The sequence below is a fragment of the Rhagoletis pomonella genome, unplaced genomic scaffold (assembly GCF_013731165.1).
Source record: "Rhagoletis pomonella isolate Grant_MI unplaced genomic scaffold, Rhpom_1.0 Rhpom_scaffold_00003, whole genome shotgun sequence".
Lineage (NCBI taxonomy): Eukaryota > Metazoa > Arthropoda > Insecta > Diptera > Tephritidae > Rhagoletis > Rhagoletis pomonella.
The window spans coordinates 13,905,747-13,916,128 of record NW_023458557.1 but is presented as its reverse complement, the minus strand read 5'-3'; the positions used below and the strand labels follow the sequence as shown (position 1 = coordinate 13,916,128).

General features: G+C 37.4%; 1 protein-coding gene across 1 annotated transcript; it reads left to right on the top strand.

The window, feature by feature from the left end:
* The first annotated feature begins 1,953 nt into the window (after positions 1-1,953).
* Positions 1,954-3,980, top strand: LOC118736477. Its single transcript, XM_036466559.1, has 3 exons — positions 1,954-2,504; positions 2,564-2,854; positions 3,264-3,980. The coding sequence occupies exons 1-3, from the start codon at positions 2,171-2,173 to the stop codon at positions 3,455-3,457; spliced, it is 819 nt and encodes a 272-aa protein (XP_036322452.1). The 5' UTR covers positions 1,954-2,170; the 3' UTR covers positions 3,458-3,980.
* Positions 3,981-10,382: the final 6,402 nt, after the last annotated feature.

Here is a 10,382-nt window from a genome sequence, read left to right as displayed (position 1 = left end):
GGAATTATTTTACTTGCGGTGCAGTACTGATCGCCAGATATTTCTTTTGTGGCTGCTTCCAAAGGACGAAGGAGCTGGATAATGCCAGAAGCTGAAGACAATAGCGGGAGCCGTGTTGCAACGTAGGAGAATTTCACCAATAGTGCTCTTAATAGACAGAAAACGTTGAATCATATAAAATGTACTATTCCAGCGCGTTGGCACACTTTGAATAAGCTTTGTTTCATCACTTGTTGCTTTACGTAATTTGTCGTTAGCAGTGCAGCTCTGTTTGAAGTAGGTGACTATCTCTTTAATTTTTTTAACTATTATGTTTGCTGGCGTATATTGAATCGCGGATTCAGCCACTAGATTCAAGGTATGGGCAAAACAGGGTATGTGCCTTTTCTTTCCAAATGCAAGATCTATAGCCTTCACCATGTTTGCCGCGTTGTCAGTTGTTACAGCTGACACCTTATCGGTTTCCACTTTCCACTCTACACACGCTTTTAGAAGCTTTTCGGCAATATATTCAGATTTGTGCCGCTCATCTTACTCATACACTCCTAGTGTCACTGAATGGAACTGCACATCAACACCAAAATGCGCCGTGATTCCTAGAAAACTCTTCTTGTGCATCGCTTCTGACCATATATCCATTGTAAGCGTCACATTTTCAACAAGAGCTATTTTATCGCGAAAAATGAAAGCCAACTCATCATATTTGGCATCGACCCACTTTGTTAATGTTGATCTACCTGCAGAAAAATTGTTAGATTAGTATGTATATTTTTATAAAATTAATTATTTAGCTCACATGGAATTTTATAGCGCGGTGCGACTATCTTCAGTAAGTGACGAAATCCCTCGTTTTCGACGATAGAAAATGGTTGGTAGTATTTGCAAATCATGTACATAAGAGCTTCATTTACTCGTAAAGTTTTTTCACCACTTGAAGAGAAAGCGTTGGCATTATCAAAACTGGAAACAATAGATGGCTGTTGCGAATGTACATCCGTTGACTGAGGTCGTGAAGACGTCGAATAAAATGGCGTACCCGATGATGCACCTGTCGATGGCGATTTTGGAGTTCGGACTGACTTCGCTGCGGTTTCAGTCATTTTTTGTGAATCGCCTAAAACTTCTTTTTCAACAGTTTTCTTCTCACTATTTTGGTTTTTAGTTATAGCATGATATGTATCCTTGTGAACATTTCTAATATGGCACATTAAATTCGACGTGTTACCCGCCGTTTTAATAACTTTTTTGCAAAGTTTGCAGATCGCATTGCCTTCACTCGCTTTCTCAAAGAAAAAAAGAATCTTATATGCTAATCTAGGCAAAGAGCTAACTACGTACCAAATTTTAAGCAAATCGGACCATAACTACGATTTTTTAGAATAGATCGGTCCCTGGTCCACTTCCCGGAAAAAAGCTTCCTATGTGCTAATCTAGGCAAAAAGCTACCTATGTACCAAATTTTAAGCAAATCGGACCATAAATACGATTTTTTCGAATAGATCAGTCCCTGGTCCACTTCCCGGAAAAGGATCTCATATCCTAACATAGGCAAAAAGCTACCTACATACCAAATTTTAAGCAAATCGGACCATAACTACGATTTTTTCGAATAGATCTGTCCCTGGTCCACCGGAGGGATTTCCCAAAATTTTGTTTCGTAAAAACCTTTTCCTGGCAATTACGAACAACTGAAAAAAAAAATTAGCCAAATCGGCCCAACCGTTCTCAATTGTTGAATTACTATCCATTTTTCACACCATTTTTATATATCGAGCCATAACCGCCAAAATAACGTAAGCGACATTTTTTTCAAAATTCTCTTTTTGATGCAGAAATATTCCTAGAGCATCTAGATGCATTTCTGCATCAAAAATAAAATTTTGAAAAAAATGTCGCTTACGTTATTTTGGCGGTTAGGGCTCGATATATAGATGTAGTTTTGTGGCACCATATATGTAATACTTCTATATTGGCAGTATCTACAAGTGCAGTCAGCAAACATTACAGTACAGATATATAAAAAAAGAAAAAGAAAACCGAGTAATCGCATTTAAGAAATGACACTTGAATTCAAAATAAATCGCAGAGGCGGAACGTTAAAAAAAAATAAAAAAAAAATTTTGTGTTTTCATTAAATTTTAAGAATTTTTCAATAAGTTAAACTGCAAAAATGTCGCACAGCTGCTTTTTATGTGAAAAAAGAAGAGATAAATTAAATAATATAGCTTTACATGGGTGCGTTGCAAAAGTTTCTATCAAAAACATCTTTAACAGCTTTGTTTTATACAGATTTCCAAAAGACGTAACTGTTTGCAAACAATGGATGCAGGCATGCGGCCTGATGCCCAACGAAGTTGTTAAAAATGTCCGAATCTGCAGCAACCATTTCAAACCAAACGATTACAAGACAAAGAACAATGAGGTTGGCAGAAAATGTTTGAAAAGAAATGCGATTCCTTCGATGCATGCTACAATTGCAAGCATACAAAACGTGCCGGCCACTGGTAAATTTAAAGAATTGTTCTGCTACAGCTATACATATTCATTTCAACAATTTTTTTAGAAGGGCGAGAAAGTAAAAGTTCGGACATTACAGAAACCTCGCCTGTAAACAGAAGGCACTTTGCTGAACCTCGTTTTGTTTCAGAAATTCGTACTCCTGACGTTTCCACCCCAAAACGTGCCAGCCGCATTATATCGTTCGTTAAACGGTCTTTCGATAAGAAAATTAAAATAATCAAAACGCTTCGTAACAAAAAAAAATTATTTAAAAAAACGAGTTACTTGTCTGGGAGAATTGCTTGGACATTTGCGAGAAAAAAACTTAATAGATGCGGAAACGGAAGAAATGATGGTAAACTTATTTTAAGTGTTACATAAAATATACAGGGTTTCCTAGACCACCTGTCCACCGCCTCTGAAATGGAGGGGAATGGTTTTGATTGAAAACCGCAAAAATTTGACCTCCTAAATCAGGGACGAGGTGAAGTTCGAAAGTCATTTAGAGGTTGAAAAAGGCACTTCCGAGAAAAAATATTCAAACGAAAGTTACGTATTTTTAAGCTTAGAATCCGAATCTGTAGTAAAATCATGTCTGTCTAATTTGAAAAAATGAACTTCCGGTCGAAACCGGAAGTCGGTAATACCACGAACAGATAGAGCATTCCCCTCCATTTCAGAAGGGGTGGACGGATGGTCTAGGGCACCCTGTATAACTAATATTTTCACTTGTTCAATACATATATGTACATATGTACTTGTAGGATTTAATTCCCGAAAATGTAAAAGCGATGGTGGCACGAAAGTTAAAAGGATCGAAATGGTACACGAAGGAAATAAGAAGTTTTGCTCTTACGCTTCATTTCTACTCGCCAAAAGCATATCGGTATATTCGCGAAACGTGGAGGAATATGCTACCACACCCTTCAACGCTTCGCAAATGGTATCAAAATATTAATGGCTCTCCGGGATTCACACAACAAGCACTGGATGCTATCGCTCTGCGCGCGAAAGGACCAAAGCCAGTAATAGTAAATCTCGTATTTGATGAGATGGCTATTAGATAGCAAAAAATATACAACCGGAAAGGCTTTGAAGGATGTGTAGACTTAGGTACGATGGACTGCCATACAGAGTGTGACTCGGCTGCTGTGGCGAATAACGCGCTTGTAATATTGACAGTCTCCTTAAACGAGCATTGGAAAGTTCCAATCGGCTATTTTTTGATCCGGTCACTACGTGGTGAAGAACGTGCTAATTTGCTGAAGGAATCTTTATATATGTTAAACAGCGTTGGTGCGAATGTTTACTCAATTACATTTGACGGTGCAACCACAAATTTATCTATGTGTAAATGCTTAGGAGTAAACTTCAACTACGGTCCATCATTTAAACCATATTTTGTTAATCCAGCAACTAAAGAATTGTGCTACATTTTCATTGACTTCTGTCATATGATAAAGTTGGTGAGAAATTGTTTTGGTGATATCTTCTTCTTCTTTTTTGGCGCTGTAACCGCCTAAGCGATTTTGGCCGAGTTCAGCAAAGCACGCCAGTCGTTTCTCCTCTGTGCCAACTGACGCCAATTGGAAACGCCAAGTGAAGCCAAGTCCTTCTCCACCTGATCTTTCCATCGCAGTGGGGGCCTCCCTCTTCCTCTGCTACCACCAGCGGGTTCCGAGTTGAATACTTTCAGAGCTGGAGCGTCGGTGTCCATTCGAACGACATGGCCAAGCCAGCGGAGCCGCTGTATTTTAATTCGCTGCACTATGTCCATATCGTTGTAAAGCTCATACAGCTCATCGTTCCATCGTCTGCGGTACTCGCCGTCGCCAACGCGTAAAGGCCCGTAAATCTTCCGCAAAATCTTTCTCTCAAACACCCCAAGAGCCGCCTCATCGGATGTTGTCATTGTCCATGCTTCTGCGCCATATACCAGCACGGGCATGATGAGTGACTTATAGAGCGTGGTTTTCGTACGTCGAGAGAGGACTTTACTCCTGAATTGCCTACTCAGTCCAAAGTAGCACTTGTTGGCAAGAGTGATTCTACGTTGGATTTCAATGCTGACATTATTATCGGTGTTAATGCTGGTTCCCAAGTAAACGAAATTCTCTACTTTCTCGAAATTGTAACTGTCAACAGTGACGTGGGTGCCAAGGCGCGAATGTGCTGACTGTTTGTTTGATGACAGGAGATACTTCGTCTTGTCCTCGTTTACCACCAGACCCATGCGCTTTGCTTCCCTATCCAACTTGGAAAAGGCAGAACAGACTTCGCGGTTTTTGTTACCGATGATGTCGATGTCATCGGCATAAGCCAGCAATTGCACGCTCTTGTAGTAAATTGTTCCTGAGCGGTTCAGTTCTGCAGCTCTTATTATCTTCTCCAACATCAGATTAAAGAAGTCACATGAAAGGGAGTCGCCCTGTCTGAAACCCCGTTTTGTGGCGAACGGCTCGGAGAGGTCTTTTCCAATTCTGACGGAGCTGGTGGTATTGCTCAACGTCATTTTACACAGCCGTATGAGTTTTGAGGGGATGCCAAATTCAGACATAGCGGCGTATAGGCAACTCCTTTTAGTGCTGTCAAAAGCGGCTTTAAAGTCGACAAATAGGTGGTGAGTGTCGATCCTTTTCTCGCGGGTCTTTTCCAAGATTTGGCGTATTGTGAATACCTGGTCTATGGTGGATTTGCCAGGTCTAAAGCCACACTGATAAGGCCCAATCAGTTCATTGACGGTGGGCTTCAGTCTTTCGCACAATACGCTCGATAAGACCTTGTAACCTATGCTTAGAAGGCTGATCCCGCGGTAGTTGGCGCGAATGGCGGGGTCACCTTTCTTGTGGATTGGGCAGAGCACACTTAAATTCCAGTCGTCGGGCATGCGTTCATCTGACCATATTCTGCACAAGAGTTGATGCATGCACCTTATCAACTCCTCGCCGCCGTACTTGAATAGCTCAGCTGGCAGGCTGTCAGCTCCAGCGGCTTTGTTGTTTTTCAGCCGCGTTATTGCTATACGTACCTCGTCATAGTCAGGCGGTGGAACGTCGACTCCGTCATCATCGACTGCGGGCTCGGGTTCTTCTTCTCCACAACTTTCTGTGCTGCTGCCATTTAGTAGGGCGGAAAAGTGTTCCCTCCATAATTTAAGTACGCTCTGGACATCAGTTACTAGGTCGCCATTATTGTTCTTACAGGAGTGCGCCCCGGTCTTTAAACCTTCCGTAAGTCGCCTAACTCTCTGGTAAAATTTTCGGGCATTCCTCCTGTCGGCCAGCATTTCAAGCTCTTCGCACTCACGTATTTCTGCCTCTCTCTTCTTGTTGCGGCAAATACGTCTCGCTTCCCTCTTCAGATCCCTATAGCGGTCCCACATAGCGCGCGTTGCGCCCGATCGCAGCGTGGCCCTGTAGGCGGCATCTTTTTTCTCTGGTGATATGCAATTACTAAAAACCAATTCGAATGAAATTATACGTTGGCAATATTTGTCTGACTTATATGCACTACAAACAAGCGAGGGACTGCGTTTATCCACAAAATTAACCAAAAAGCATATATACTATAAAAACAGCATTATGAACGTAAAACTCGCCGTTCAAACGTTAAGTAAAAGTGTTGCTGACTCTTTAATATTTTTAGAACGTAAAATAAAAGACCGAACAATTTACGAACGATTTCGAGATAGTTCTGCTACCGCTAAGTTTTGTTTAAATTTCAATAACATGGGCGATATACTAAACTGTAAAAATCAGTTCTCTAAGCAGGAATTTAAGAGGCCGTTGACCAACGCGTCATATTCTGACTTAAAGTCTTATGCAGAAGAGTTCGAAAAATACGTGTGTTCATTGTATGCTGCGAATGATGTTCTTTTAATTCAATCTGGACGTAAAACAGGCTTTCTAGGAATCATTATTGCTTTGCGGAATATATTTCCTTTATTTGATAAACTCAAGAGTTTTGGTATGACATACCTTTTAACATATAAACTTTCCCAAGATTTTTTAGAAACTTTTTTTGGCGCAATTAGGGCAAGAGGAGGTTTTAACAATAATCCAAACGCAGTACAGTTTATGAGTGCATACAGACGTTTGTTAGTTAGGCACGAATTAAGTGCGATTGAAAATGGAAACTGCACTTTCGATGGCGTATCCATTCTTGAAGTGTCATCTGCATCTACCAGTAAGGCCGGCAATAACGAGACATCAGATTTAGAACAAGCACACATATTCATTGATACAATGTGGGGATTGTCTATCTATGTTGACAATGTTGTTCGTTATATCGCTGGATTTGTGGCATGGAAAGTCCAAAATAAAATAATATGTCCAACTTGTCAAGACCAACTTATAGGGAATGAAATGCCTTCCCTCTCAGAACACAAAAATATGGGACCGTTTATCGCACCGTCTAGAGATGTCTGCAACATTTGTATAATTTCAGAAAAAATTTTGAGACAATTACTAAACAAATGCCCGGTTAGAACTGCAAAATTAGTTTTAATGAATAAAATTTTCCATAGTTTAGGCACAGTCTTTTCAAATAAAATAATGGACGACCACATAACAATTGAAGCTTTATTTAGCAATGAAGTACTAAACAATCACCGCACTAAATTAATTAAAATAGTTATAAGCTTTTATCTTGATGTTCGTTTGTTTTTTGAGAGCAAAAAATCAGCAGATCAGAAAGATTACATTAGAAATAAATTCACAAAATTAATACTGTTTCGCAACCAATAAGTGGCATAGCCAAGAACTAATTTAAGAAATTTGTTAATAAGTTACTTCCCAAGGTTTTTCATTTGGTATTTTTCGTAAATTTTAATTATTTAAACAAACTATATAAATCCGATTTCCAAACTTTGTGCGAAAACTAAAAAGCTAAACAAAGTTTCATTAGAATTGCAAACTCTTTAATTAAAATTTCTAGAAAATATTTTGGTATGCAGATCATTTCTAGAAATGAAACTTTGTGGTATTTCTTTAATTTTTGCACAAAGTTTGAAATAATGACCTCACTTTTATAAAAAAACATAAGCGAAAAAATTTTAAATGAAAAACAATGGGAATATTATATAAAGATTTACACAATTTTAAGTGTGAGTCACTATACTTATTTATTCCTTTTTACCTAAATAGTCAGTAAATTTGTACTCAGTGAGAGAATGGAAGTATGCATATGTTTGAATTATACATTCTAAAATAATAAATTGCTAATCATTAAAAAAAATTTCAAATCCTTTTTTTATTTCCAGGTAGCTTTAAAATAAAATCTTAATACTTCATCATAAAGTTTCAGTTTGCATAAGTAAACATCGTCAACAAAGGGGCATAACCACCCCACAGTAAAACGATCCCCTTCAAATTTATTTTCTAACGCTACTGATGATACGTCAAATTTGCTTGAATGTATTTGTCACATATATTCACAGATACTAATACATGGAAAACTTGCGCATGCGCAAAACGTACATTTGTCTCAAATCTATCTCCCTTTGATTGCTGAACCCAAACACATTGCGCAGATAGGTTACTGCCAATATAGAAGTATTAAATATATGCATTTTCCATTGTGTACAAGGTGTTGTGAATTAACAGTTTATTAATGGTGTTTATTTCCTTTGACATACTTATGTAATTTTTAGATGCTTCCACATTGATTTGCTATCTCCATTATTAACTGTTATTTTATGCTCCAAGTATTCAACCTTTTTAACCTTTATAATCCTCTTGTATCTACATTTGATTGTATTATAGTCACTCCAGGCCCCTGTTTCTAATGCTATCCTGTAAAGATTATACTTTTGTTTATTAAGGTTTGCTAATTCATTATCGTACCATTTGTTCATGAGCTTAAGCCTTATTTCTTAAGTGTACGTTAGAGTGCCCATTGAATACGACAAGACATTAGTTAAAAATTTTGATTTATCATCGATGCTTAATTTCGAAAAATCCCTGTAATTGTATTGCCTCAGTTGGTGAAGAAGATTATCACTTTTGTAATTATCCCAAGATATAATAAATTTGTTTGCTCTCATTTTATAGATTTTCTCCAACTCGATCTTGAGATCCGATGCACATCCATTCTTTGACACGAAATGTTTTTGCTATTGGTAAATAATAAATCAATCATTGTTTCGACCTCTTCCGATTTCCTAGTATAAAAATAAATTTTCTGAACCATTGAGAAGGACTGAAATAACTCTACCAATTTTTTACTGTACGTTGTAGCTTTATATAGATTTATATTGAAGTCTCAAATAAATACAGTATTCTCATCTAGGCAAGTATTGTTTAAAATTTCACTGAGGTAGCTGATAAAGTCAGCATCGCTAGAATTTGGCGAGTGATATATTACCCCTATTTGGTATTTCGGGGTAACATTTCCAATTTTTAAAAGAAGACACCAAATATTCTTATCCCACGAGTAATTAACGAGAGTTCCATATTTAATTGAGTGACGGACGTAAATTAAAACACCGCCTGTGTGTCTCCTATTCGAGTTGCATCTAATTAGGGTGTAGGATTCTACCTGTATTTCGTGGTTTGCAATGTCTTCGGTCAAACAGGTTTCTGAACATACCACCAAATGGGGCTTACAAATTTCTATTAGTTTCTCAAGTTCACACTTATAAGCTGTAATACTGTTTATGTTTAAATAAATGATATTCATTTCATGAATACTTCGATGCTAAACTTTAGTTTTGCTTTTGGCTTAAATGTTGAAGCTTTCTTCTCTTCGCGTTCTATTTTCGTATACTTTCAGTACTTTCAACTCCTTTCCCAAGAACTCATCATTTTGCTTGGTAAGACATTCTATTATGCGATCGTTATTTATTTCTTCGGTTAACCCAACTATTTTCAGTATCTTTTTTATTTCATCTTTTCCTTTAGCTTTCTGGGCCTGGAACTCCGTACCAATACTATCTCTTATTTTTTGATGCACTTTTTCGCAAGTATCTTTATTTTTACATTCTAAAACTATTCCCCCTCTATTAATTTCTTTCACAGTCTTAACAAGACCGTCGGTGGGTTCGATTACCTTTTTCAGCGCCTTTTTTGTTTCCTTAACGTTTTTGTTTTTGTTTAAGGGCTTTATAAAAATTTTATTTTCATTTGTTTTGACAGCTTGGGCATATGATATTGGGGCATTTTCCTTACTAATTACTGGCTGAATGTTTTTTACCAAGTCATTACAATTTTGCAGTTCACTAGAAATTTCCGTAATGATTTCATTTTTCATAGCATTAATTCTCACTCCAATGTTATGTCCCAGAAATGTATTTAAGTCTGAAGCAATACTCGTTTTTATTTGCGTACATTTGTTGTTAATCAGTTGCTCCAAAACATCAGCCGCCTTTAACTTAGATTGCTCACATTTACTTATTAAATGTTTGATTTCGATAAATTTCGTATTCGTATCAGATAAAGTACACTGATTACAAAACCATTTCAAATTAATATTTTCCGTGATTATTTTAATTTCATTCCTTTTAATATTGCTACATTTTAGACAGAAATTATAGCCACACCCACCAGAGCATGTTATCATTTCGTCTAATTGAAACAATTTGGCAATATCCCTGCAGTGAAAAGCCAAACCAGTTAGAAAAAATACTAGTTCATTAAGTAGTATGTGCCTACCAGTTCGACAATTTCGAAGAACTTAGGCGATCAGCGACATCTGCCTTTGAATTGCCAAAGCCAAAAATAAAACGCAATTATAATTGCTTTTCTTACAAATGTCGGCTGTGGCGTCACGTGAAGACTACTGGTTCTAGTTCTGAAATTGCAGGTTCGAGGCCGCTTGGAGGTGGTTAAGATTTTTAAAGTTAAATAAATGTAAGTAAAAATAATTTATTCAATTTATAAATAAAT